At 41.0% G+C, this 27,566-nt stretch overlaps 9 protein-coding genes and 1 non-coding gene across 10 annotated transcripts; 3 read left to right on the top strand and 7 right to left on the bottom strand. All coding sequences in view use genetic code 12, as the record gives it.

Moving 5' to 3' along the window:
• Nucleotides 1–1,043: 1,043 nt before the first annotated feature.
• On the bottom strand, nucleotides 1,044–2,722 carry RJT20DRAFT_124553 (uncharacterized protein). The gene has a single exon (XM_064916279.1). The coding sequence runs from the start codon at nucleotides 2,673–2,675 to the stop codon at nucleotides 1,071–1,073; it is 1,605 nt and encodes a 534-aa protein (XP_064777379.1). The 5' UTR covers nucleotides 2,676–2,722; the 3' UTR covers nucleotides 1,044–1,070.
• A 360-nt stretch (nucleotides 2,723–3,082) lies between these two features.
• XKS1 (xylulokinase) lies at nucleotides 3,083–5,394 on the bottom strand. Its single transcript, XM_064916278.1, has one exon. It carries the CDS (start codon nucleotides 5,083–5,085, stop codon nucleotides 3,199–3,201), a length of 1,887 nt encoding a protein of 628 aa, XP_064777378.1. The 5' UTR covers nucleotides 5,086–5,394; the 3' UTR covers nucleotides 3,083–3,198.
• A 119-nt stretch (nucleotides 5,395–5,513) lies between these two features.
• On the bottom strand, nucleotides 5,514–6,027 carry RJT20DRAFT_132465 (signal peptidase complex subunit; the record flags this gene model as incomplete). The annotated part of the gene is made up of 2 exons (XM_064918142.1): nucleotides 5,514–5,795; nucleotides 5,854–6,027. The coding sequence occupies 2 exons, from the start codon at nucleotides 6,025–6,027 to the stop codon at nucleotides 5,514–5,516; spliced, it is 456 nt and encodes a 151-aa protein (XP_064777377.1).
• Nucleotides 6,028–7,884: 1,857 nt separating this feature from the next.
• Nucleotides 7,885–9,266, top strand: RJT20DRAFT_15196 (glyoxylate reductase). The gene has a single exon (XM_064919059.1). It carries the CDS (start codon nucleotides 8,006–8,008, stop codon nucleotides 9,113–9,115), a length of 1,110 nt encoding a protein of 369 aa, XP_064777376.1. The 5' UTR covers nucleotides 7,885–8,005; the 3' UTR covers nucleotides 9,116–9,266.
• Nucleotides 9,267–9,416: 150 nt separating this feature from the next.
• On the bottom strand, nucleotides 9,417–10,094 carry RJT20DRAFT_4898 (major facilitator superfamily domain-containing protein; the record flags this gene model as incomplete). Its single annotated transcript, XM_064920364.1, has 1 exon — nucleotides 9,417–10,094. One exon carries the CDS (start codon nucleotides 10,092–10,094, stop codon nucleotides 9,417–9,419), a length of 678 nt encoding a protein of 225 aa, XP_064777375.1.
• Nucleotides 10,095–11,711: 1,617 nt separating this feature from the next.
• On the bottom strand, nucleotides 11,712–13,986 carry HAP41 (Hap41p). The gene is made up of 2 exons (XM_064916277.1): nucleotides 13,644–13,986; nucleotides 11,712–13,400 (listed from the first exon to the last, which is right to left on the bottom strand). Exons 1-2 carry the CDS (start codon nucleotides 13,648–13,650, stop codon nucleotides 11,959–11,961), a joined length of 1,449 nt encoding a protein of 482 aa, XP_064777374.1. The 5' UTR covers nucleotides 13,651–13,986; the 3' UTR covers nucleotides 11,712–11,958.
• A 4,251-nt stretch (nucleotides 13,987–18,237) lies between these two features.
• On the top strand, nucleotides 18,238–19,539 carry RJT20DRAFT_124544 (uncharacterized protein). Its single transcript, XM_064916276.1, has 2 exons — nucleotides 18,238–18,334; nucleotides 18,434–19,539. The coding sequence occupies exons 1-2, from the start codon at nucleotides 18,263–18,265 to the stop codon at nucleotides 19,265–19,267; spliced, it is 906 nt and encodes a 301-aa protein (XP_064777373.1). The 5' UTR covers nucleotides 18,238–18,262; the 3' UTR covers nucleotides 19,268–19,539.
• Nucleotides 19,540–19,710: 171 nt separating this feature from the next.
• Nucleotides 19,711–21,766, bottom strand: ALD6 (Ald6p). The gene has a single exon (XM_064919048.1). The coding sequence runs from the start codon at nucleotides 21,540–21,542 to the stop codon at nucleotides 19,911–19,913; it is 1,632 nt and encodes a 543-aa protein (XP_064777372.1). The 5' UTR covers nucleotides 21,543–21,766; the 3' UTR covers nucleotides 19,711–19,910.
• Nucleotides 19,712–19,795, top strand: RJT20DRAFT_t17. Its single transcript has one exon. It is a non-coding gene; the product is annotated as a tRNA-Leu (tRNA).
• An 804-nt stretch (nucleotides 21,767–22,570) lies between the features above and the next one.
• GDB1 (bifunctional 4-alpha-glucanotransferase/amylo-alpha-1,6-glucosidase) lies at nucleotides 22,571–27,482 on the bottom strand. The gene has a single exon (XM_064919047.1). The coding sequence runs from the start codon at nucleotides 27,342–27,344 to the stop codon at nucleotides 22,779–22,781; it is 4,566 nt and encodes a 1,521-aa protein (XP_064777371.1). The 5' UTR covers nucleotides 27,345–27,482; the 3' UTR covers nucleotides 22,571–22,778.
• Nucleotides 27,483–27,566: the final 84 nt, after the last annotated feature.

Raw genomic sequence — 27,566 nt, 5'->3', positions numbered from 1 at the left:
AAGTGAGTGAGAAATCCAGGAGTTGAATGGTTTTTTACTGAGAAATGAGTAAGAGATAGCCATGGTGATAGGCACAAGGCACAATGGAGAATGATTCCTTGACGGCATGAGAGGTTATTTTATGGGGATGACTCAGTGAGCGAGCATGAAAATTGCTAAAAAACATAGAATCCCCGTACAAACCATAGCGCTAGATGGGCTTATCGCGGTGGACTCCGGTGTGGATAGTGTGCATGTAGGGGAGCAGATTACGGCAAAGCTTTGGTTTGAGTCATAGTCAGGAGTGTCTGTTAGGAAGAAACTGTGAGAGATTAGTGAGAGATTCGTGGGATCGGCGAGAGCGAGATCCACAGGAATGTCGCAAGGAACAAATATAAATGGCGAGACTGGTGAGAAGGGTGAGAATGGTGAGAATGGTGAGAACCTCTAATTCTAAGCATAATATTGAAGAAGGTCAACACAATACAAAGGTTAAGCATTTGAATGGCGAGAACTGTCGAGAATCGCCGAGAATAACATCGAGAATAAGATCGGGACATCTTAATGACGAATTTCTGTGGAGACCGAATTCATAAATTACAAATTATGAGTAACTACCGCCGAATGGTGTACAGAGGACAAGATCCGACACGACGCTTAGTGAATTCAATTTGGCGCGACAGAACCCATAGTTGCGGCTAAGAATCGAGTTACCATTTTGGGCAGTTTAACCACCATCAGTTTGAGATGGTGGGGTTCTGCACCTTGCTTATTGCAGCTTCATTTATTGCAGCCATTTGTAGAGTGTAAGAAAGAATACTCGTCATGTGAATAATTTACAGTTCAGAAGAACCGTGATTGTTTTTCTTCGGGTGTAGTGAAAAATCAGGAAACATGTAGGAGCTCGTAGAAAAATGCTCCAACATACTATTTATCTTATCTCAGAATAGTTTTTCACAAGTGACTCAGTACGAGTCACTCCGAAGATTGAATCTTTTTTAAAGTGTTAAGCCCTCTTTTTGACAGCATTAATTCCATTTCAATGACATCTTTTGCATTATCATAGTAGCGTCTATTTACAAGTAGAAAGTCTATAAATTCCTTACGTAATTCAAAACATACTTTTTCAAGTTCTTCCTGGCGTGCTCCCATTCTTCGTCTTGTCCGACAAAGGAGTCACCATAAACACGGAACAACTTCTTGATGTGACTAATTTCAAGCTCGTCGCTAATGACCCCTTTTTCAATGGCCATCTCGAACACTAAAGATGCAAAGTTTCTGTCATTATCAAAGAGAAGTGACAAGATCAAGGACTCAGTCAATAAGCCCGTTGGAGACCTCTTTGTATGTTCATTGAGATCCTTTGAGACCCTCTGAATGTAGTCGTTATAGTAATCCAAGGATTTCTCTGACTCAAAATTGGAATGTGCTATCATTAATATTTGAAGTACTTTGATAGGTAATCCCTCAGACTCGGTTGGCTGCAATGTTTCGGCAACTGTCACAAAGGTCTCGTTATCTTGATTGATAGCTTGATAGGCAAATGCCTGCAATAACTTTGTCTGAACCAACTCAATACCAAACTTATCATGAGTTTGATAGGAATGGTATTGCTTTAGAGCGGTATCAATGTCGTCTTTCTCCATTCCATATATCTCGATGACTTTAAGCCTTAAGAGTAGACTTTCTGGAGACTTGTCCAAATCCAAATTAGAGCTCTCGATGTATCTCAAAATCTCATCTTGCAAACGCGACGGCACTACTGGAGTGAATTCATATCCAACCGAAATGGCTTCGTTCAATTCAGTAGATAATTTGGCTTGCTTTGAATTAATTTCGTCGATTCCCTTCGCATCGGTTATTAAGTCTAAACATGAAACTAAATCTTCTTTGGTGAGCATTTCCGGCGAGGTCTCGAAAATCTTCTTGAAGATCGACAAATAGGTGTAATTAGCACTCTCAGTGTTCAAGCTTCTTTCCCCAAAATAGTTCTTTAAAAACTCCAATGACAAGAAATCATTGTGAAGCAATAAGTCAACGAACACGACTAACTCATCTTCAATTAGTCTGTCTATTAACCTTACTAAAGTCTCTTGGTATATCACATAATCCACATTTCCATTCTGTTGGATATATTTGGTCAATAAATAATGGACCTTCTCCAAGTTTTCCAATGGGATCTTAAATTTGGCATTCTCATCTTGTTCCTCTCCTTCAACAGTACTATCCACTTTCTCTCCATTAAGTAATTTCTCCAAAACTCTGTTCACGAGCAAATGGTCTACTTCTTGAATTCGATCTTCAAATGTCTTGAACAATTCCCATGATTGGAGTACTCTTCCTGGGTTTACCTCGATCAAACGTCCAAGAATCTCTTTGGAGTTTATGATGTGGTTATCGATGTCTTCACCGCGAGGTGCCAATCTAAAATATAGAGAGAAATTGGGTATAAGCTCATTTAACAAATCCTGTTTTGCTGCGTTATTCGATGAGTTTACTGCCTTTATCAAACTGACTCTGCCATCGGTTTCTTCTTTCGTTCCCTCGTCATTTTTTAACGACGAAGACTTAATGTCTTCTACGGTTATACTGTCAGGATTTCTAGTAAGTAACTTAGAAACATAACGCTTCTGGCCTTTCGCAGTTTTTAAACTGGAAGATATTGTTCTCGTAAACACTTGCTTTGCAGAAAGCATCACTCCAGGTACTTCTATGTCAACACTACTTCTAAATAGTACTAAAACCTTACCATTTCATAAAGATCATGAACATTCGAGAGTTTGTAAGAGTGAAAAATTTGGACTGTGTATAGATTTAATGTATGGTAGCGCTGAAGGTTTAGTATGATGACTTCTCTATAGATGTAAAAGCTTTTGATATCGTGAATAATGTAACATAGGAAGTGGTGGAAGGTGGTTTCCTGTTAAGTCGACGAGTTGAGTATCTTTTGGACCAGGTTTTCGCTTACTTGGTTTGAACTTAAACATGATAGTCTCTTTTTGCAATAATAAGACTGGGGTAAAGTAAAGATTTTGCACCCATTTATTTACGTTAGAATGTACTGCTACAATGACTCTCTACAAATTCTGCATTCCAAATATGATTCCAATTCTATTAACAATGCATTTGTGGTTTCTGTTTCTATAATCAATCTGTACAATATACACTTATATCACACTAGATCTATGCTAGTATGTTGTGTTTTTATTATCCCCAAGTCTAGTTGTGCTTTAATTCGCTCTCCATCTTGGCTAACAAGCCAACTCCAGTGAAGTAGTCAAGCCACTTGTCTTCAGCCTCGAACTTTTCCATTCCGTCACTCTTCTCAAACAAACGGTTGATGTACTTGTCATAGGCGATCCATTCCTTCTTGGCCTCGCATTCGTAACTCCAACTGGCCTTGTAGGCTCCACCTAAGGCACAGGCGTTAGGAATCTCCACCTTGTAGTTACCATTGAGAGGGGCCAAAATGGAACCCATCTTACGAATGATACTTCCGTTGTTGGAAGCACCACCGACGTAGTAACAACGGTTAGGTCTGGCAGTGACGGACTCGTAGGTTTGTTTCTTTCCATCGGTGTACAACTCGCCGAATTTGTCGACCAAATCCTTGTAGACATGGTGCAAGTGTTGCTTGTCGTCTCCTTCTGGTGGTGGAGAAGGAGAAGTAGATGCAGTTGTCTTCACACTTCCACTCAACATTGGGCCGGCTCTCAATCTACAACTCAATGTCTGGGACTCAACAATGGAGGAGACATCATCATCCTCCACCCAGTTCTTTTCGCCCAATTCGACATCGACAATCTTATTTTCGGCGGTCAAAATAGATCTCTTGGTCTGTGCAGCAGCATTAGGAACAATCTCTCCCAATGGGAAGTAGATACCCAACTTGTTGTTGAAAGAGTGGGATTTGTCCAAGATTTCGTTGAACTTGTCCCAAGACTTGGTGTCCTTGACGTTGTATTTCTCATTGATTTCGTCTCTGACCTTTTCTCTGGCCAAGGAACCGTTACAGTAGCAGATCATACCCATGTAGTGGTCTGGCATTGTTGGATGCTTGAACAAGTGGTATTGAGACGAAGGGTTGTAGTTTTTGGTGATAATCAACACTGTGGTGGATGTACCTAACGAGATTAAGGCATCGTTCGGTGCAAGAGGTAACGAAATGATGGTAGCCAAGTTGTCTCCAGTGAAAGAGTAGACCTGACACTCTGGGTTGAAGCCGTATCTGTCCACGAAGTATGGAGAAATCTTACCTTCACTCTCGTAAGAGATAGGACGGACCTTACCCAACTTTTCACGTAAAGCAGTTACACCAGCGACGTATTCTGGACTGTCTTTCTTGACATTGTCCAATTCTGGGTGGACACCGGCAGCGATGGCCAAGAGGTCTTCGTTGAAGTCACCAGCCTTGATATCGTAAAGGTTCATACCACAAGCATCTGCTTCTTCGATGGTGGTGACTTTACCGAGCAAAACACTGGCCAAGAATGAAGACACCAATGAGATTCTCCAGGTAGCATTATACTTGGCTGGGTTGAATCTGGTAGCCAATTTTCTGATCTGAAGACCGGTGAAACGGTAATGGGCTCTGGAACCCGAGATATCGGCCAAGTTATCGGCACCGATGATCTTCTCGAACTCAGCCAACTCCTTACCGGTGGAATGGTCCTGCCAGTTTGGAGAGTGCTTGAAGGTGAAGGCGTTTTTCAACTGTTCGGTCAAAGTAGACTTAGCTTGCAATTCGGCCAAAGCGGCTTCGGCTTGTTTGGACCAGAAAACAGAACCGTGTTGTTGACAAGATCCACTAACACCAGCAACCTTGTTGAAAGGGAACGAATCCTTCTTCATATCCTCGAAAATCTGGTCAAGCGAGTCCAACCACATGAAAACTGGGGAAACGATGGCACCCTTGTGTTCTTCGTTGTCAATAGCAATGACACCCTTGTGGACGCCATAGACGTCCTTGTTGAGCACATCGAACTCGACGTTGTAGGTCTTCAAGGCTGCGAGCTTCTCGTTGGTGACGATGATCTTCAACTGCTGGGTCGAGAGATCGAACCCGAGGAAAAGCAGCTCGGAGCTGTCGTAGAGAGAGGTGGTCATGACGAGCTGGATGCGGTGAAGAATGGGTGAAAAATGGAATTAATCGGAAGCAAAAGGAGAAATGAAGCTAGGGGCCGCAAGTAATATAGCAAATAGCAAGGGTTAACTTGATAGCAACTAGTATAGCAAAAACGGTGTGAATGATCTGAGTATAGCCAGTAGTGATTGGTAGTAAATTTATGCTACTACACAACTATACAGAAACAATACAAGATAAGACAATAACAATAATAATAATAATAATAATATCAAACTATTACGATGACTAGAACTATACACAGCTGCGCTCTACTGTGACTTCTACCCTATTTATATATCTTTCTCATCGCAGGCTGTCAACATCCAACACATCCATCACATATAAACACATATAAACACATAACAAAAGCCCACTAACCCGTTTTGTGGGGCTACAGAACATGGCCCGCCTAAAATTTTTCAGTACCGAGAATTAGGCCCCATGCAAATTCGGTGACTCGAGAACCAAAGAAGGTTGACCCCAACGGTTCCAGGTTAGACATATGATGTGCAGTGACGAGGTGGGCGAGTGTTTGGGGGCCATCGCGTGGCAGAGAAGATGGTGGATGCGGATGTAGGTCATGTAGGTCGTATATTTGAAGGGAGGATGTTGGTGGTCGGTGGTGGTAGGTGGTGTGGGTGAAAAATGGTCTATGTAGCGTGATCTGGGGTTGGGCTCCGGATCTATAATTCTATCTGCAACCATTCAAGACTGGGTTCGGACTGGTAAATCGGCCAATTTGGACCCACCACAACCAAGGTCAATACCGTGAGACCAGCAAACGTATATACGAGGTTGACCAAAGAGTCTGAGACTAGACCGACTAGGAGTGAAACCACGATCAGGACGGCCGCAGCGATGTAGATGAAGTGGTCTACTTTGGCCTGGTTCGGGATGGTAATGGGGAATTCAATTGCTTCCATGTTAGATAATTAATGGGGTGAATAACGAAAAATGGAGATGCTTGAATAGGTAAGTTAGCCTAGGGCGGTTCAAGAAATTATAAGCGACTCACTATTTATAGATATACAGCTATGTAAATATATAGATGTGAAAAGAAGTAGTAGATGCCGTTCCTGAAAGGTGCCTTACAGTCAAAAAGGGGTTTCTTGGTATTCCTTCACTGGTGTTCTTGAGTTAAAGATACTCTGTTCTCTGCTGTGTCTACAACAATATGCGTGTATAAGCAAACGTACAATGTTCTCTATAGTTGTATCAAGCACAAGCTACAGGAAATCAACAATGTCAGTAGTTTTGTGTCAATAATGTTGGTTCACACAATTGTCTCCACAGCTACAACTCGATATTCTCTCACCTGTGTGACCTTTGTCTGTGGATCTACTTTCTATGGTTGATTCAGAATCACTCGTGTTCATTTCTTTTTATCAAAACGGAAGAAGGTAGTTCCGGCAGGCGGGTGTTGTATCACGTGATGGGACTTTTCATGAGGTGATGTGGGGGACAGTGCTGGTTTTCTTTGCGGGATCGATCGAGTTTTTCCGGATCGGTTGATCGAAATTATCCAACGAGATGAAAGTCACGTGTTCAAATATGGAGTAACTATCTAGAATTCTATGAGGACGAACAGTTGACAAGAAACGTATTATATATGGAGAGAATAAATCTACAGAAGGAAAGGGTAGCAGGAGTTGATAAGAGCAAACCCTTTGGCGATTAAAATTATGGTATCACAATGCAACTAGGTGATTTAGATCTTTTTTAATTGTAGACGTTAGCCAATTAGAGCCAATCTTGGATCTCAACATATCACATAGCAGAATGCGAGGGTTTATCGAGGTAAGATTTAAAGCTATAGAAATTCCCTTTAAATAGCTGTGCAAGGTCTGCCAATTTTCTCTTGTCAAAGGTGAACGTGTCGTGGGGTCCCGCACTTGTTCAGTATCAAAAGTTAGATTCATAGCAAGAGTAAAATATTAAAATCCCCAGGTAGTACGACCACATTTGCAACTGTCTTTTGAAAATATCTGATGCGGTCTTCTGGTGAAATTTGCTCTATTTCTTGGGTATGTAACTTTTTAGCTCTTATCAGTAGATACCCGAAAATGCGTATGACAAGAACACAATCAAAGTTGCAGCTAGTAGTTCGTATATTTTATGTAAATTTTATTCCAACTCATTTCTGGCAGTGAATGCAAAAAAACGAATCCAAGAAAATAATTTGAGTTATTTTAAGAGAGCAGATCCGACTTCAACTGCGCAGTCGAAGTGAATGTCATTGTTAATTAACTTCATCTTAGGGCTGATTCAATTGGTAAAAGATTATATTAAGGGCCGTCGTCCGAATTACATATAACCTTCTCTGGCAGACCGGGAATTGGACAATTCTGTAGATAAATAAATCCATTACATAAATTACTTGGTGTATATGTCTTAATTGGAAATCGCAAGAACAATCCTAGGTTGTAGGGAAAATCTAATCTGTGGCATAATCAATTCTTGGTATCATTATGTTCCATAAAAATGAACATTACGTTGCGGCAAGGGTGTTCTAACCATATTCTCTTTCCAAAAACATCCCAAACCCCCCTAAGAATCGGCATCCACAGTTTCATTAAATCTGATAACCACCAAGCTCCATTTCTATGATCTCTTTCATGTCAGATGCTTGTTTGCTTCCATACTTTTACGTGCCTTCAATCGCTTACTTCTTCCCTTACGGCATTTTTCCGCTCCCACGATTGTATTTCGCTTCACTTGCCCGATTAGGCAACAGGGAACTGAAAAATTACGGCTTGGTGAAGAATTATAAAGTAACGAGAGGCTGTTGTTGTCTGAAGTTTGTCTTATAACGTGGTTGCTCAATCTTAGATTCGATAGATACTAGATAAGAAGAGCAGGAAATTCTCGGTATTTAAATTTTGGAAGAAGTTACGAGAAACGATGACTACTGGAAGTAAACCAAAGGTGTTGTTCATCGGTGATTTGAACAAATCGCTTGCAGAGTACAAGAGCTTCGAAACCAAGTTTGAATGTATTTCTTATAGGCTTACCACTGTAGACGAGTTGGTAACAAAGTTTGAGACCGACTTTAAGGACATTGAGGCCATTTACGGTGCATGGTTAGGCTTTGTTCCATTGGGAGGCTTCCGTGATAAGATCTTGGAGAATGCTCCACCTAGTTTAAAGGTGATTTCTATCTGTTCTGTTGGTTACGACGGCTATGATGGTGAAACAATGAGAAATAAGAATATCATTTTGACAAATGTGCCATCCACTGGAGCTGCTGAACCAGTTGCTGATTTGGTGTTATACAATACACTCGTATCTTTCCGTAGATTCAACATTTTCCTGAGATTCTTGAACCCACAGAACAACCATACCGTTAAAGTTAGAAAATTGTTAGACCAAACCAAGGACTTTGACAGCTTGCATGGGACAGCAGTTGTTAGTGGAGATGGTCAAGGATATGCTTTTGGCGAATACACTAATAACAGAGGAAATTTGAACCCTAGGGGACATGAAGCTGTCATTATTGGTTTTGGAAACATAGGTAAAACTATTGGTAAGAAATTGTCTGATTTGGGTATGAACATTCACTATGTTAAGAGAAACAGGTTGTCAGCAGAGGAAGAGTCCAAGTTAGGCTATAACGCTACCTACCACGCTAACATACTTGATACAAAGGCATTTGCCGACTTAATAGTCATTGCATGTCCAGCTACACCCGAGACCGAGCATTTGATCAACGGCAAGGTCATAGAGGAATTTGAAAACCCATTCAGAATCATCAACATCGGAAGAGGTATTATTATGGACGAAGAGGCCTTGGTAAATGGCTTGAAATCTGGAAAAGTCTTGTTTGCCGGCTTGGATGTCTTCGAAAAGGAGCCATCGGTTCATCCGGAATTATTTGGCAGAGACGATGTCATCTTAACTCCACATGTTGGTGCTTCAACTGTCGAGAATTTCAACCACACTGCTGTGGAAGCCTTGAAAAACATTGAAAATGTTCTCCTTGAAGGAGGAAAGGGTTTTAACGTCGTTAATTAAGCAGACAGCTGCACTACAACTGTAAATTCATAGACGAAATAGAAAAAAGGAGAAAGACATTATAATGCAAATACGGATAGTACAGAACCCGTAAACGAAAACTACTACGTAAAGTTGGCCCTATTGTTCAATTTAGCAATCGCCAATGTTCCATTGGCATAAATTGCCTGCTGCTACTGAAACTCAAAGGAATTGACGGAAGGGCACCACCAGGAGTGGAGCCTGCGGCTTAATTTGACTCAACACGGGGAAACTCACCAGGTCCAGACACAATGGAGCAGCACCTTCAATTGGGAACCTTTCACCTAACTTGACCTGTACTTGCAGCAGATGACGCAAGATTACCTAGTTGATAAACAACACCTGAGAGAAAAGCTCTATGGGAGGCGTTCACTAACTCTAATAGATGGATTGGAGCAACTCCCCAAGCGCCCATAACACCTCCAGTTAATAACGAATATGCCCACGAGTTGGTCTTTGCATCAAAGAACGCAGGATAACTAAATGCCCCACACCAAATCATGCAGATAATGATGGCAAGTCTTCTACCAAATAACTCGCTAAAAGAACCAACAACAATACCTCCCACTATTCCAACAAGATTACTGACGACGACAATGATTGTTTTAAGATCAGGACCAACGCCATACTGCTTGGTTAATAATGTAGCATACAAATCCTGGGATTCATGAGTTGTAAAGTTAAATGCTGTCAAAAAAATGACTAAGTATATGAACATTAACCATTCTGTTTTAATAGTGATCCACACACTAGTGTCAATTTTGGAAAAGAAGCCACCCTTCTCGTTATCAGTATTCAACTTCTTTTTAGATTCCTTTAATCTTAGGAAGGCTTCCGATTCAGGAAAGAATGATCTCCACACTATTAATATAACTGGAAGGCCAGCACTGAACCAGAAATGAGAACGCCACCCTTCTCCTTCCTTAAATGTGGTTTGGAAAGCTCTATAGAATACCATGGCGAAGATATAACCTAAACTGTATCCAGGTAAAATCTAACCCAGAAGAACAGACTTTGCTGCATTTGGCTGGTTTTCCAAAGCTGTAACACTAGCAACAGGGTACATAGCTCCCATTAGTATTCCAAAAAGGGAACGAACGGCCAAGAATTGGTGATAATTCTGGATGAAACCGGTACCAAGTTCAACGACAATAAAGAGAAAACAAATGATGATATAGGGGATTTTTCTTCCATAATAATCTGCTATTAAGCCAAAGATAACAGCTCCTACTGAACGTAACATCAACACCAAGGTAAGACCCCATGTAATTTGTATCACATTAACACCCAAAGTCAATGCAATGTCTGGAGCCGAAACGGAAACACAAAAGAAGTCCAAGCAAAGAAACCAGACATATCTTGGAACTCCATTATCCACTATCTTAAAACCAGAATCCCCACTTTATTAGATTTGCCAATTCGTCACTCGGAGAAGGCATGGTATCAGATTGTTAATCCTCTTCCTGGATTAAGACAGATGTCAGGACTATAACTTGTATTTCTTAGGTTTCCCACCTCGTATTTTGCAACCACATTATACTGCTTTTTGGAGGAGCCTTTTTTTCAGACACTGCAGGGTTTCTTACTCTTCGGTCTTCTTTCTTGCGAAATTGGTATAGCATTTACAGTTATTAGTTAAATTAGACTAATAATAAGATAAGCCTAATAATCATATCTATATGCGGTTGAGAGCCACTAACCCCTGTTTACCCCCTAACAATGGGACCGCAGATTAGGTTGGCGCGGGTGATTGTGCGCACCATGCAGTCTCCGACTTCAAACTTGTGAAATACGCGGACATTTCCGGAAATTAACCACCGACGATCCCGTTCCTGAAAATTCCTACAAAACTGTCTGATGGGAAAAAGGCAGTTGCTGTTTACGGTCATTAATATCGATGCAGAAGTGGCAGCCAGACAGCAGTATGAATGACTCTATCAGTGAGCCAGGTCACAATATCAAGCCGCTTCTTTTCCATAATCCGAGTTAGTGACAGAGACACGTCCTAGGCTAGCGTGACCACTTCTTGGATGCCACTGATGACGTATGGCAATGAGATAAGAGAAACGGAGGAAGTGTACAAATACCGAGATTACTGCACATGAATTTTTCACTAGTTGCACGTGACCGCTGAATTAGATGAATTTGGGTGCAAACAACCACCTCTTTGCCTCAAGTGGCAATTAATATGGGGATTATCGGGTTAATCATGCTAATCATGATACTATGACGGTTGGCCCTGAATTATCATTATCCATGGATAAAATAGGTTCCTTGTTATGGAATTTTCATGAAGGTTGTCTTTTTTAATGACAAAAATTGTTCACATAGCTACAATTGGTTCATCACTTTGGAACTACCGTATACGTGTATATATATTTGTATGTAGGTTTATAAGGTGGTGCAAGACTGAATAGTAATACGTAGCGTCGTTAGTATTTCACATATGAATAAATAAGCAGGATAATAAATAAAAGTTCAAACCATAAGCCCAGAGAGAGAAACAATAAAGACGTCGATGTTTCTTGGACTGATATAAAAATAAAACAAAGGCATAATAGTGCAAGACCGTAATAAAAAAAACCGTGAACATTAACACTATTGGAAATATTCCTTTTCCAATAGCTGCTCAATAAATAATTTGAATAGGAATAGTAGTTGTAGTTGTACTGTAGTTGTAGTGAAGTAGTAGTGAATAGAGCAAAGGCAAAAAGTATTAGCACTAACTTTTAAGTTTTGGATTGTCTGGATTTTATTTGCCATTGGACAGAAAGATGTTTCCAATTTCTTTTCATATACGTTAACTTTTACTGTCGGTGTGATCACCACTTCATGTCATCATTATTGTCATTCTCCACATAATAGTGGAAGTCATTGTTAAGAAGCTTCTCTTCCAAGAAGTCATTGATCATGTTGTACTGGTCTTGGTCACTTGGCAACGATGACTGAAGAGTGGATGGCGTATTCATGGCGTCATCAAATTTGAATTGATAATCTCCCAAGTCCTCCTCTTCGTATTTGGGCAACTCAAAGAAGTTATTTCTTCCGATCTTAAAAGGATATCCCGATTTTTTATCCAAAAGAGGGAATTGAGTAGTGGTATTAATTGAAGAGACTGTCGTGGAACGGGTCAACGTGCTCATCAACGAATTACTTTCAAAGTCAGACGATGGCGAGGTAGTACGAGACAATAACCCAGATGAAGAAGGGCTATCAATGTCGTCTTCGTCCTCATCTTCAAAGTCGATTTCCATATCGGAATCTTCAACGGTATCCAACTTTTCAAAGTCTTTGTAATGGGCAAACTTCTTATGAGTACGCTTCTTTTTCGAGCTCTTGGTAGATGTAGTGGTGTTCACTGGCACAGCATCATATGTGATGAAAGTCTCCAATTCATCAATGGTAGTTTCATTAATTTCATTGATAATGTTATTTTGTGGTGCAATTGCTTGGTTTTTGAGACCAGTATCAATACTATCATCGCCATCTCTTTCATGTTGCTCCTTGATCTCGATCTCAGTATATGATCTTTTGTGTACATTCTTGTCTAACTCATCGGCTTCTTCAAGATCGGCGATAGGCACTTCGTGGTTAAGCACCAAGTCCTTCAAGTGCTTGTATTCATGAATTAACGACAAAAGATGGGATTTCAAGGACAAGTTTTCAGCATCGATCACACGTACATTCTTAGCCAATGACGACATTATTACTGAATTTGTAGTGTCTGCGTTGCAGCCATTGGAAAATGTTCCGTTATTTAATGCTGAGGCCGAGAGGGCATTTGTCTTTACCGAAGTTGAGATCGGTATAAAATTGCTTCTTGGTGGTTGGTTAAGGTGGTCTGTGTGAATGCTGTGACTGGCAGTGCTCAGCAGTGCCAATGGCTTGGAGGGACTAATCAGTGTCTGCTTTCTAACACCATTATTAATGGAAGAGACAGCATTTACAGACGGATAAATGTCGTTAATGTCGTCGGTTGGAGAAGTTGACTTTTTCAGCCACTTTTTCCGGCGATCTGTTTGTTTGGTAGCGCCGATGGATGGGCCAGTTGGCGATGGGGTCGATGATGAATGGGATGAAGTGTTCTCCTTAGAGTCCTTGCCAGACACGGGTTTTCTACCTGGCTTGGGTCTGGGTGGAAGAACCCATTGCTTTGACGTGCGGACGACTAGTGGTGTATTTGAGGTACCAGCGGTGGAGCCGTTTGACGTTATATAATTGGAATTGCTCTTTATGCTGGAATTTGAAGACAGTACGATATTAGCTAAAATATATGTTAGTAATGTGCTCTAGAATTGGACTAGTCCAGAGTAATTCAGTAAGTGCTGAATTGACTTTGGGTATGATCCATGACATCAAACTATTATGGTAGAATTCCACTAAAGAAAAACAGATGAAGGCAACGCAATGAAAGTTTCGCTAGTTCTATTTCGGAACTTGTAATAAGTGATAATACTCCATGAAATAGTTCTTACCAAGGATTTTTACTGTTAATTAGGATACTTACAATACATCTTTCGAGATTTTTCAATGGTTATTGATGAAAACGGCTTCAGCAATGGGACCGTTGGGATGGTACAATAATTGAAAAGAAAAGCAATGAAATGGAATGGGACGAACTATAATATCATAGTATAGAACGGAACGGGCTACTAGTGATTTCGTGAATTGTATCACTGGATAGTGTGAACTGGTTTGGTTGGTATGAATAGGTACTTGCTAGCGCACGGCAATTGGGAATTTAGGCTTGATTATTCAATCTCACTCTGTTTTCCTCTTCAACAGGTTTGCAACAACTTAAAAATTCGAATTCAAAATCCAAAATACGACCTTGAATCTTAAAATGAATCCTCTGGAAAATGAACAAATCCTGGACTTAAACATCAATTGGCAAGAAAGGTTTGTATATATATGCTAATATGTTAAGTCCATCCCATTTTCCACCCATTATTATTGTCATGTTCCATGGATCCCAATGCAGAAGGGTGGACAATTTTTCGGACATTTGCGGGTGAAAAAAAAGGACAGAATGCGTGGCCGCTGCAGAAGCGGCCGACATTAGTAGCCCAATCCGGAAGAGATGGCTAGGATTTGATGCGGGATTTTACGTTGGCGGTGTCGAAAGGGTGTCTGATGGGTATGATTATGAATCATCCCGATATGGAAGGGAGGAATCACAACGGAGCCTAGGTTGAGGTGGCCAAGAATCTGGAGTTTAGACGGGACGAGGTGGTTAGGATGGGTTGAGGTAACCGGGAGGAATGGGTCGAAAAACTTGTTCAAGGGAAGGTTAGCTTCGGGAAGAGGAAGGCCAGGGTGGCTAATGTGGATCAATGTCGGATATACTGGCGCTCATCTAATTCTAACTATTTTTTGCTGGCAGATTGCCTTCGAGGAACAGCATTGTGCCAGAATTGAAGATGTGTAGAAGAGATACTGAAGTTAAAATTAGCGCGATTAGAGACTCTACAATTAATGAATTGATGGTGCACTCAAATTTCGTTATCATCCAGGCAGAGAATTACCTTATCTTCGAGAAGATCCAAGACGTCTACCTTAGCCAATAGCACGGAAAGCTTTCGGCAGTTATTACAATTGCACTGAGTGCGACTTGATGATCTTGCGAACTCATCTCAACCCTGTTATAATTATTATTATTGTCATCATTTAGGCCATATTTTGAAGCATACTCCACGATGTCCCCTATTACGTGTATTTTCTAATTTTTAACCCATCGCAACATATCCATACTGACATTTGCATTAATTACGCTCAGAATTAATAATATGTTTGCCCCTTCCTCCCTGAGCATTGCTGTCATTTATCTCACTCCTTTCCGCTCAATCCTAGACAGGAAGTACGAGGTTACTTCGAACGTCCCCGTTGGTCCTCGTGGATGTATCCCTACCTATAACGATCACGTGCTATCTGTAGCGAAATACGATGCCACCCACGGCACGAATTTAGCTCATGAAGTATTAACTGAACCCATTGTCCAGAAAGAACCTTTGTTAGCAATTGATATATGTAAGTCTTCTTTGACTAGCCCATTTGTTCCATTCCTTCATTGGATGCAAGAATAATTACCACATTCGTATTATTCAGATGTCGCTAGGATTAACGTTTTTTTCAATTTGCGACATAACGCTGTATTGTCAGATTTTAATGTGTTGAAATGATGCTCGGCAATTAAATCATTACTTGTGCATTACATGAATTGACTCGTCCTATTTTCTTAGTGACATTGACTACGGGCTCATTTGCTTTTGTTATTAAGCCCGGATCCCTTTCTCGGATGCTTCAAATACCGTGTTTGTTGATGGTAACTTTTTTCTTCTCTAAACACAATTTACCCTAACGGTGATCCGGCTTCAAAGTTGCCGAGACACTCCTATTGTTCTAAGTTCTACACCCTAGCATCGATTAAGAGCCAATGATGAAGTATCGGTGCTCCTTGCTCAATACGTACTCGGTCACCATTTTCTAAAGTCAAAAAGTAATAGGGAGCCATGCACCAGGTACAACTGTCGTCTGCAAAGTTACAAGCTTTTTCATTCTAGGAACAAACTTGCCATGTTTGATCATTACAGTTTCCTTCGTGCCGCTGTCGGTTCCGGCATCCCAATACAATTATATCTGCGACAAATAAAGGCTCATAGTTTCCAGGCGACGGCCTAAAGGGTGAAATTTTCTAACCGTGGGAAAAGCTATTCTCGCGAGTGAAAATTTTGCGTGTGTTGAGTTCTATCAGACAGAGGTGAAAATCAGACATTTTTCAACTTATCTAGCATTGCTGCTATTACGAGAGGTTTTCTGGGGTTATAGGATTAGCGACAGGAACTATTAAGACTCTGCTAACTGAATGGGACGTGGTTATGTTACCAAATACGACAATCAAAAAGTCGTACCACTTATTTTCTGAGTCAACAGCCTGAAAAATATCGGAGAAAATCTGGGGCAGTCTCACCGGAGTTCGAAAAGTATGGGGCAGTATTTCGTGAAGTCAAATTGGTTACAATGCATGGGTAGTGTGATCGTTGTTATGTGATTTGAACTCCCAAGTTAGACAGGAGTTTGTTACTAAGTATGAGGCTTGAGTTCTTATACGTGTTATGGACCGATAATCACGGTGGCTAGTGATAATAATGTCGCTCCAGCTCTTTTGCAACCTCAATGCAGAAAATTAAAACGAAGCGACTCTTGGTTAATAAGCAAGATTTCATTCGGTTAGGCGAGTGGATCGATTATTCTTGACGGACTTTGACGACTTGGGTTTAATAACCAAAGCCCCAGGTATGTTTGGACGAATCCTTGAATTTATATTTCATGATATATCCCGGCAACCAATGTGCATATTCCCCTTATGTCACATTGGGAATGTTTTATCATTTCAAAACAGGTTCTCCTGGTACCGGAGCTTTAATATAGGGCGGTCTCGGAGTTATCGATTTAATCAAGAATTTTTTATTTTCAAGCTTTCTTCAGGATTTAGGCAGTGTTATTGACTTGTCTCTCCACTTGTACATTCCTGCTCTTCGGAAAGGACAACCACACTTCAACCAATACTTGCTGTAAGCATTTAACAGAAACAGAAAAATGCTTTCTTAAGGATGCCGAATAATTCAGGCATGATTAGAAAAGTTAAGCAGAGTACCATGTGGAGGCTTCGAGAAGTAAGTCTGGCACTATCACGGTTCAAAAAACGAGAAAGGTGGATAGCAGAAATACCTGATAGCTGCAAGCTGCGTGATCATCCGAATTATATTATTATCCCGCACTAGTAAGTTGGTCATTAGCTAAGGAAAATTTTTATAGGAGATATCGACAATACAAAGTGATAGTTGCCTTATTATCATTTTAAAGTGTTTGCAAGGTGGGAGACAATAAATCAGTCATTTTTCTCGGGCTCAAGCTATCCCTACATTCCTTGATGCATTACTTTATACTGGAACATACAATCAATTTGGCTAGCGGCCTTTCCTCGAATTTCAGAGGCAGATTTTCAGATAAGGAATGGGTATGACCTTTCCAAGAGTCAAGTGGTGCTGATACAGACTCTTCTAGGTGGCTTAGGACTATATCATTTACTTGTTGTTGCAAAAAAGGAACTGAAATGTAATGAAAATACACATTATTGGATATTTTTCTTCCTTCTTGTTCCACTCAAAGGAATAAGTTACGCATTCGGCTATTTACTAATTCAACTAACGGACGTTGTTTGTTTTTACCGAATCTAGTATTTTCTTTATAGATCCCTGAAATCCGCCTCCGAAGTTAAGAGGAAGGCTTTTGAATTTCATCATCGCAATTTGTAGCAACTTAAACTGATACAGAATGGCTGTCACAATAATGCACTGGAATGATATATTTTGTCTTATGCATTTTTGCCTTTCGTCGGCAATTTTACCACCTCTAGGGAAAGAGAAACAAAAAATAATAGGTACCGCCGTGCAATGCATCACTAGTCAGGGAATAATACCACTTACGTGAAGAACTCATGGAGCATTCTTGAATTATTTCCTAACTAAGTAAGAACATCAACCTAGTACCTGAAAGTAGCGAGACTAGCGAAGCATTTCAAGTTGGTAATCTATCAACAGCGTTATCTCCCCTAAAGTATACATTAGTGACCTGCGTTTCCTATCATTAATGGAGGCGGATGAATGCAGGGTGAGGGTACATGTAGTGCATACGAAATATGTCAATCATCCTTACCGATAAAAGAAACTTAAATAATTCCTTATTCTGGCCAGAAAATGCACACGTTCATGTAGAATCGGAAATAAAGAGGTATGACAGTTGCAGTCATTAGAGACGTTAATTTTTAGATATTTTAAATAAATACCGCTTGGTGAAGGAAATGCCTTATCTGTATTGAGCTATGTCCGCTTTGAACATATCGCAGTTAATGCATGATTGAGCCCTTTAGTCGTGTTCGGTTCAGAACTACTTTATGTTGCAAAAAACATCAATAATAGCTAACGAATATCGATAGCATTGATATTTGATACGATTCTACAGTTAGCTTCAGTAATATAAATTCATGTATAATTCCTCTTCATCAAAAAATTATCAAGGTTGTATCAGTAGACAATCTGAAACATATTTACAGACTCTATTACCACCATGAAATTTGCTAGAATTACTCTTTTTGCTGCCTTTACTGCTAGTGCTACTGCAGATTTAAATCTCCTTGGAGGTTTGATTGATAAGAAAACAAGTGAGCTTGGTGCTTTGCTTGGAGCAAAGGAAACGCTCATTGGTGGTTTGCTTGGTGAAAAGGAAACACTCATTGGTGGTTTGATTGATAAGAAAACAAGTGAGATTGGTGATTTGCTTGGAGCAAAGGAAACACTCATTGGTGGTTTGCTTGGTGAGAAGGAAACTCTTATCGCTGGTTTAATTGGTGAAAAGAAAACTTTCTTATCAGTCATCTTAAGTCCAGTAACTGAGATTTTTGATATCAAGTGTAAATTGCTTGGTATCCTCTGCCAGACACAGACTATTACAACAGGTTACACTACCTGCACCCTTGATCAATGGGGACACACAACTAAGCCATATATTAGCTACTGTCCACCTACACAAACCCACCAAATTATTGAATGTACTGACACTTATGGACACACATCCTATTCAACTAACACCAATTGGTGTTCCACAACTACCACTCCTCCACTACCCCCTCCAATTACATCCACTACTACCACTCCTCCACCACCTCCTCCAGTTACTTCCACTACTACAACTGAGCTTATCACTTCGTATACAACTGTCACTGCTTTAACTACTACTACTCTTACGGTTACTTCTTGTGGCAATAATGGCTGTGTCTATACAAAGCATACCACTGGTGTCACCGTTGTTACTACTACCAAAGAGGCAACTGTCTCAGTTTACACAACTTACTGTCCTTTGACATACGTTAAACCAGTATACTGGCAAGGAGGAAAGTGGTGGTACAAGAGAGACATCACTGAGACCATTGAATCAAACTCTACCCTCTCTACTTCCGCTTCAATCGAAATTAGCCCTGATGTGGTCAACTATGATGGCGGTGCAAGCGGTACTTCAATTCCATTCGCTATTGCAGTCTCAACTATTTTTGCGCTTGTTGTTTCTTTATTGTAATGGATCTATGTTAGATTCATATCCCTCGACTTTATTCTTTTTTTCATACTACTAATTGATACCTATATTTTTGAATATTATCTTATCTTCTAATAAATGTTCTTGTTTTTTCTAAAAGATGGCATAGTTTGGTGGATGTCATCTGCGTAACTGCAAAGAAAGACTTCTCTCCTTGTAAGACCTATACAAATATTAATTCCAATTTTTCCAATTCCTTGAGCCGGTTGTGTTAACAGTAGGTTCATTGGGTACGATTCCAAGCCATTCTTGAGTACAGGCAGTATTTCTCCATTTAGGCGTCAAACTAACACAATGAAGTGTTAAGACATATAATCTTAAGAGAGACCGACAACTATTACATCCGTGCCGCAACCAATTTTGGGCCTGCACATAAAATTTATGAAGTTTCTTGACAATTCGGCATTTTATTTTTATATGTATTTTGGAGGGTTGGCCGAGTGGTCTAAGGCGGCAGACTTAAGATCTGCTGGACGGTTGTCCGCGCGAGTTCGAACCTCGCATCCTTCATTATTTTTTTTGCAGCTTTTAAAACCATATTTGGACTTCTTTATCTTTTCATATATATATATTTTCATTTTGTACACACGTTTAATTTTTATATAATACGTTAATAAATAATTCCTTACTGTTGAACAGGCATAGAAGTGGATGGCTTCAAGATGTGTTCATCAATCAAGTTAGACTTCCACGAGCTTGTAATAGTCTTTGGCTTGGTCAAGAAAGTGACTCCAGCCTTACCGTAGAAATTCAAATCACCCAAGAATGAGCCTCTGGAACCAGTGAAAGAGAACATTGGTAAAGGAACAGGAATTGGAACATTGACACCAACTTGTCCGACGTCAATTCTCTTGGTGAAATATTGAGCTGAAGATCCAGAAGAGGTGAAGATAGCAACACCATTACCGTATTTGTTGTTGTTGACCAACTCAATGGCGTCATCAATAGTGTCTACATTGACAACAGCCAAAACAGGAGCAAAAATCTCTTCATCATAAGCTCTGATACCAGGTCCTACATTGGTGATAATGGTTGGGGCCAAGAAATTACCGTTGGCAAATCTTTCCTCGGCAGGCTTGTATCCTCTACCATCCAAAAGAAGCTTGGCACCGGCCTTAAGGGAGTCCTCAATGATTTCGTGAGTTCTTGTTAAACTGGTTGGATTGATCAAAGGACCCAAGTCACTCTTTGGATCGAAACCACTTCCAACCTTCAACAAACCAGCATCCTTAGCAATATCGGCCAACCATTCCTTGGTTTCACCAACAGTAACTAAAACGGAGATGGCCATACATCTTTGACCTGCGGCACCAAAGGCAGCACCATTAAGGGCATTAATGAATTGCTGTTTGTTGGCATCAGGTAAGACAACCAAGTGGTTCTTTGCTCCCAAGTTGGCTTGCACTCTCTTTCCCAAGGCAGCACCCTTCTCGTAAATGTACTTACCAGCCTTGTCACCTCCAACGAAATTCAAAGCTTTGATTCTAGGATCTTCAATCAACTTGTTGACAGTGTCGTGCTTACCATGGACCATGTTAACCACACCTGGTGGAACACCGGCCTTTGCAACCAATTCAGCAATAATCAAAGAGGCACCTGGCACTCTCTCCGAAGGCTTGATCACAGCAGTGTTACCAGTGACCAAGATCAATGGAAGCGACCACAATGGGACCATGGCAGGGAAGTTGAATGGACAGATAGATCCGATAACACCAAGTGGCTCTCTAATCATTTTAGTCTCCATATCGGTAGAAACTTCCAAAGTTTCACCTTTCAAGTCGTTGGTGATGTTACAAGCAGCCTCAGCAACTTGCAAACCTCTGGTGACATCACCTTGGGCATCGACAAAGGTCTTACCTTGCTCTAACACGATCACAGAAGCAATTCTGTCTAAGTTCTCTCTCAACAATTGAACGAATTTGAAAGCTATACCTTGTCTCTTGATAATGGAGTACTCTTTCCAAATAGGGAAAGCAGCCTCAGCCGCAGCTATAGCGGCTTCCAACTCTTCTGGGGTGGATTGGGGAACCTTCAGGACAACATAGTTGGTGGCAGGGTCGTGGATATCAAACCACTCCGAGGACTCGGACTTGATGAACTCGTTGTTGATGAAACTAGGAGTCAAATATGGTTCTTGTCCTGGTTTAGTGTGATCTGTGGGGAAAGACGATACTGTGGACGAAAGAGAGAGAGTGGTCTTGGTTCTCACGGCCGATAACACGGCTCTTGCGGTGGTTCTTCTTGCGAGGTTCAACATAGTGGCGAATTCAACCTATAAGACTCGTTTCTATGTTCTACAACAGCTATAAACAACCTCTAACGACAACTTTTCACTAACCGTGTCTTGATATTTCACACTCTATATATATAGCATCGTTCCGTAACCGCGCCTGTATGTAGCCCGGCAAGCCATATCCGAACTCCACTTCTTTCCTGTGCAAAGACAATAGCCAGGGACCCGTAGTGGGGCAGCTGAAAGATATAGGATGTAGCAAAGACATCGTAATGGAAAGGTAGATGTCCACGGATGGAGTTAGAGGAAGCATGGATAGACGGCAATGGCTTTGCGTGGTGGGAACTGGAAACGGGATTTTTTTGTTTCCTAGGATACTTCAATTCCGCTGTTGTGGTGGTCTAAGGGACCCCATTTCGGCTGTTGGGAGTTTAGTGCTGTGAAAAATTAGACTACTAGTCTTTCCACAATTATGAAGGAACTGACACCGCTGGATGTAGCTAAGGAATGTCGCAGTAGGCAGGAAGTTATAGTCGTCGAGTTTCTCCTGTCTGCTAAAGCCCTACAGTGTCTAGTGATTTTTCTCACCTGTTGTGTTCCATCATTAAATTGCGACACGGAATTTCACTACAGATTTTTTTTTGCATCTATACGGGATTGTCCTCGGTCAGTACCAGGGCAACAACGAAGTTTGCTTTTTGCCGTTGTTCTCGTTTCTTATTTGTCATCTGGAGCAATTAAGAAGCAGTGTGTCCCTTGCTCACAGACCGCCCCGTCTAGCAAACTCCTCCCCATCGTTGAAATTGACCGGAAACGCAGGTTCTTTCCTTATCAGGTTGCATAGCGTGTATAGTGCATCCGTTGGTACGAGAGACGGGCGCATGATTTCGGATTTGGCTTTCCTCGTAGTTAGGGCAACCACATTTTTGCAGTCAACTACAACATATGCTGACAATTAATAATTGCAAACGGAGAATGAAGTGCAGTTGGTGTATTGAAAGAGGTTGACAGAGGATAACCATTACAAGCGAAACGAAACGGAAGATATGGGCTACGTGTTTGTTTGTGTATTCCCAGGCGTACTGAGGTGTCCTCGACCAAGCGTCAGCTTAAGATTGTTGTCAGTTCATAAATCAAACGTTTATAAAGAAATGTAATATGTAATGTAAATAAAATTCTCAATGAGTAGAACTGAAGTAGTCACAGTGGGCGGAATTCATCAACCGAAGTTGGTCATGATGACAGCATCATTGCTGATGATTAATGCTTATAATGGGTGTCTTGCCACAAGTCGTAATATAAGTCGAGCAAACAAGACGTACTCCATGCTTGCGTAGGACTCGAATCATGACACAACTCACCATCTTTATTTGTCAATTCAGTCAATCCAGCCCATGGGCTCTCTTTAATCCATTTTTGATGGCCCTGAATTCTTTCATTCAAGCCAGTGAGCATTCTGTCAGAAAGATCTCCTTTATCGTTCTTGCAATCCTTGTCTTCAATATAGTTGAAGAGAACGAAAGCCCTTAAGAAATAGCCGAAGACCCAAACCCACTCAGGTCCTTGGTGGTAATTTCTTCCTTTTGAAGTTGCAAAATCAGTACTATCCTCACTATTGTTATAATAAGGTCTGTAGTTATAGTCTGAGGGGTCTAATGTTCTCAAACCGATTGGTCCTCTGATTACGCCATCTGCAAGTCTAAGGGCTGCGAGTGCCTTATCTGGAGTAAAAAGCTCTGGTGCCACACACATTGCAATTGGGAAGTTTGCTCTCAATTGATAATCTTCATAAGGCTTTCCTGATCTGTGCAAGTCCTTGTAGATACCTCTTCTATTAATTAAGGACGAGTCAACATCATACTTGCCATCTTCACTCGCATCAACAGGAACATAAAAGTGCTTCTCAAAATTGTCTTGGATAAGCTGTTCCCAGTCCTTGAGTGAAATCTTCGAGCCATCGCTTTTTTCAACTTCCTTGTAGTCAAACAAACCTTCCTTATTCAATTTGTTAACAAATCTTAATGCACTCTTAAGCAAACCTTGTAATTCAATGGCGGCACCATCTCTTGGAGTGCCTGGAACTCCCTTAGAGCCGGCTTTTTCACTCTCTCCCATTTTGTCCATCCAAGTACCACAATTTGATTGAGAACCTCCATATACCAATCCGGTACTCCAGTCAATGTTCACTTCAACATTAAAGCCTTCGTCCTTCATTTGGGAGTCTAAGTTAGGGCCAGCATTGGCCTCACGATATTTGATTCCTTTAGCATGACGACTGAGAATTTCGTAGATAACTTCTCTAATTGATGACTCGTAGCTAAATGCCCTCTTGTCAGTGTGTGGAATGTACGTATCGTCTAATGGGAATCTTCTTGTTACCTTTTCGTCCAAAATCTTTTCACCATTTGGAACATAAGTCACGTATTCCTGAATAGCCTGGAGGAAAAACCACGCTGCATCTCTGGCATTATAACGTGGGTTTCTTCCAGCGTCCAACAAGTTGGGGATCAAACCGTGTTTCAAAGTCTTCGCAAAGCCCAAGATGTGCTCCTTCGCATCGTCATATCTCTCTGTAACCAACATAAGTCCTCTGAATGAGATGAAAACATCCCTGCCCCAGCATCTCATGTAGTCATTGGAGAAGTGAGGTAAACCAGCTGCAATACAAGGAACTTGCTCTGTTGGTAAAAGAGATGTGTTATTCATTTTTCCAATCATCTGGATAGATGTCAAAGCCAAACTTTGAATGAAGTTTGTAGCAACTTGGATATTTGGACCCAAGCTTCTTAAGGCCCTAAATCTAGCAGCTTCGTAGGCAATTCCCACGACAAGCCCAAAGTAATGAGGGCGCAAGAAATAAGGAGCTTTTTTTATTGCTTCTATTCTGGACCTCAACCAGTCCTGGAATTTCGTGAGACCCTTCGAATTCTTCAGGTAAATATCGAGTCTATTCACAATATAATCCAATGCCCACTCTCCGGCACGGATATGATCACAAATAGCCAGGCCAAGATCATTCTGCCAGATAACATGCTTGAGGGCCAGATTCCAACCTTCCAAACCAGCATAGACAAGCTTTCCATAGTTTGGAATATCATACACATCCTCTTTGCCGAAGCTAGCGTCCCTTTCTTCAGCAGAACAACGGTACAATAACGCATTCAAATCATACAAATCCAAATCTATCGAAGCCTCGACTGCTCCCTCTTTGACAAACTTGTCCAAAGACAAGTCAACACCAGGAATTTCAGTGGAGAAAACCGCAATAGATCCCGTGGTGAAGGAGTCATTGACCCTGATAATAGATTCCTTTCCATTAAACTCGATGTCTGGTGAAGGAATCTCTTCGACCTTTGTTGGAATACCAGCAAGAATACTATCACTATCCTTGTATTCACCTGTGACCTTCAAAGTGTAACTAAACTCGCTCTTGACAGTTGTTCCGCTCAAGATGACAGGCGACAAAGTTTGGTGTCCCTCCCTGCCACTGAACTTAGGACGAGCAATCAAAAACCAACCTTTTCCAGTTCTAGCATTTTGTCTCTGAATAGTAATGTATTGGCCCTCGTGGTGAATATACATTTCATGATCTCTGAGGATGTCCTCACTCTCGGCAGCAAGATCCTTTCTTATAGCATGAAGTTTTGCCTTCACATGACCAATACCGTTATCTTCAAGTGAATATTTTCTCTTTTCATGAACCACATTAAGCAATTTAGGGAAGATCTCGTCATAACCATAGACCGATCCAATGGCTGAGGAACAGAACGCAACCAAAGCAGCGTTGGGTAAGGTATCCTCTGGGGTTCTCTTCTGTGCTGGCGTTTCATTGTCGTGCGTGCAATCCATGAACAAAGCGTGTGGAGCCTGTTTTGTAAGGACCTTGGGGATTTCCATCTCCGTGTATGAGTCCAAGTATTTACCTTTAACTGGTTCCTTATCAGCTGGAAAAGCAAAGTCGTCCAATGGTAACCATGTCAATGAACCAATTGGTCTTCCACCATGTTTGTGTACTAATCTGGATAATTCCTGGACGTTCCATGCTTGCATAGCTTCTCTGATCAATGTGTTAATACCAAGCCTTTCAACAAAAAACTTGTCCATCTCTTCTGATCCACTGAAAAGCTCGGCGACAATGTACAAGTTAGGGTTCACCTCACGAGCAGCATCTAAGAGAGCCTCTCCGACATGTAATGGAGTTGAGTGACAGTTATCAATTCTGAAACCGCTAAAGATCTTAGCGCACTCTTGTGTGTACTTGATCATTCTCTCCCACAAATGTGGAGAGTCTTCTGGACCAGATCCATATCTTAATTTTACACAGTCACTCCAAACTATGACTTCACGTCTTAAATACGCTTTAGATTCTGAAGAAGCAAAATCAACAAGTGGGTTACCACCCCAAATCCAACCGTTATTGGCCAATGCCCATTCCTTGCCATCCTTTCCCGTGAAGCGAGTGAAGTATGCCTCAATTAAAGGGCTCTCTGCGGTGATAGGACCAAGTTTGGGTCCATTACCGTCCAAACGCATATATCTTATTCTATCTTCAACCTGTTTTTTAATAGAACGGACATCATCATCATAAGTTGCGTAAAGGGAAGAGTTAATTTCATCAATTATACTGTTTGCTTTCTCGGCTACGACCTCGAATGAAAGATCTGTCGAGTTGAACACGGCGTACACAATACCCAAAAGCTTTGAAGAGTCCAATTTGTTGCTGAAGCGCTTCTCCAAGATGGGTTTGCCTGCCAAAGACGCAAAGTCAAGAGTGTAGTGTGCCAATTGTTTGAGGTCTCCCTTGTTAACTGAATTTGGAATATCCACAGGAGTTATATTGCAAGTAGTATCGTTGTAATTCTTCTTAAGTTCTTCCAAAGTTGTCTCCTTGTTGAAAACGTAGTATTCCCAAAGCTTCAATTCATCAATAACATGTTTGGAAATACCGTCCACAATAACGCCCAAGTCGTGATTATTGTTGATTTCAGTAGGAAGGCCCAAATCTTTCAATTTGTTTGAAAACTCAAGCAATTTTCCATCCAACTCAATCGCACTAGTCAAATGAGGTGCTGTCTCTGCGTTATATCCTGAGTCTGGGTATTCTCTTAACCATTCCGAGTTGTCCGCAGTATGGTTCCAGACAACATCAGTCAACGACAACAAGCCGTGATTTTCGAGGATCTTATTAATTACGGTAACAGCTTGTTCATTGTCTTTGAAAATAGTAGGGTCAAAGCGTAATTGATCATAGATGGAGTAAGGTGAATCTGATGAACCTCTCTCTTGCAATGGAGTGAAATGGATCATATTGTAGCCCTTGTCGGCAACTCTGGTGAAGAATTTCTCCCATTCCGATAATGGCCCAATCCACTTAGAAACAACGGTTTCAATATTAAGCGAATTAAAGGCTACATGCTCTCCCTTGATAGTCAATACTGGAGGCACATTAAAGTAGAACTTTTCAGTGGTAACAGTGGCATCATCTTTGCCAGTGTAGCGAATGAAGTAGTTATAAGAACCAGGTCTGTAGATTGGAATTGAAATTGCTACATCCTTGTGGAAGGACGATCCAATTGGATATTCGTTGTGAGAATGCCTTTTGAATGGTGTATCGTGGCTCTTTGGAACGTTGGTAAGAAGGGTACCATCCCTAGCAACAGTAGACGCAGCGTTTAGCTGGAAAACAAGATGAAAAAGAGCATCTCCTTCACTGTAGTCATTGGCAAGAGCAATTGGTGGGAGAATGAAGATTCCATTCGAGACACCCTCACTATTAACCGGTTCTCCCGTGTTGGAAAGTCTGAGAAGAATGGTTCTCTTCAGCATTTCTTCCTATTGAGCACAAGAACAAGGGGATGAAGCTGCAAGTAGCGTTGAATAACTTACAAAGAAAGCGAATGGTTCCAAAAAATAAGTTGATCAAACGGATACTGCGGTTCTTGTGGGCTATATAGATTGGTTTCCCGAGCTCAATTGGCAATGATGAAGAAGAACTGATGACAACTGTACAGCAATCTTTGGTGGTTTCTAGGCATGGAAGATATTAAG

This window comes from Scheffersomyces xylosifermentans (genome assembly GCF_036884685.1).
Source record: "Scheffersomyces xylosifermentans strain CBS 12540 chromosome Unknown RJT20scaffold_1, whole genome shotgun sequence".
Taxonomy (NCBI): domain Eukaryota; kingdom Fungi; phylum Ascomycota; class Pichiomycetes; order Serinales; family Debaryomycetaceae; genus Scheffersomyces; species Scheffersomyces xylosifermentans.
Note: the sequence above shows the minus strand (reverse complement) of the source record. Positions and strands in the feature narration are given on the sequence as shown.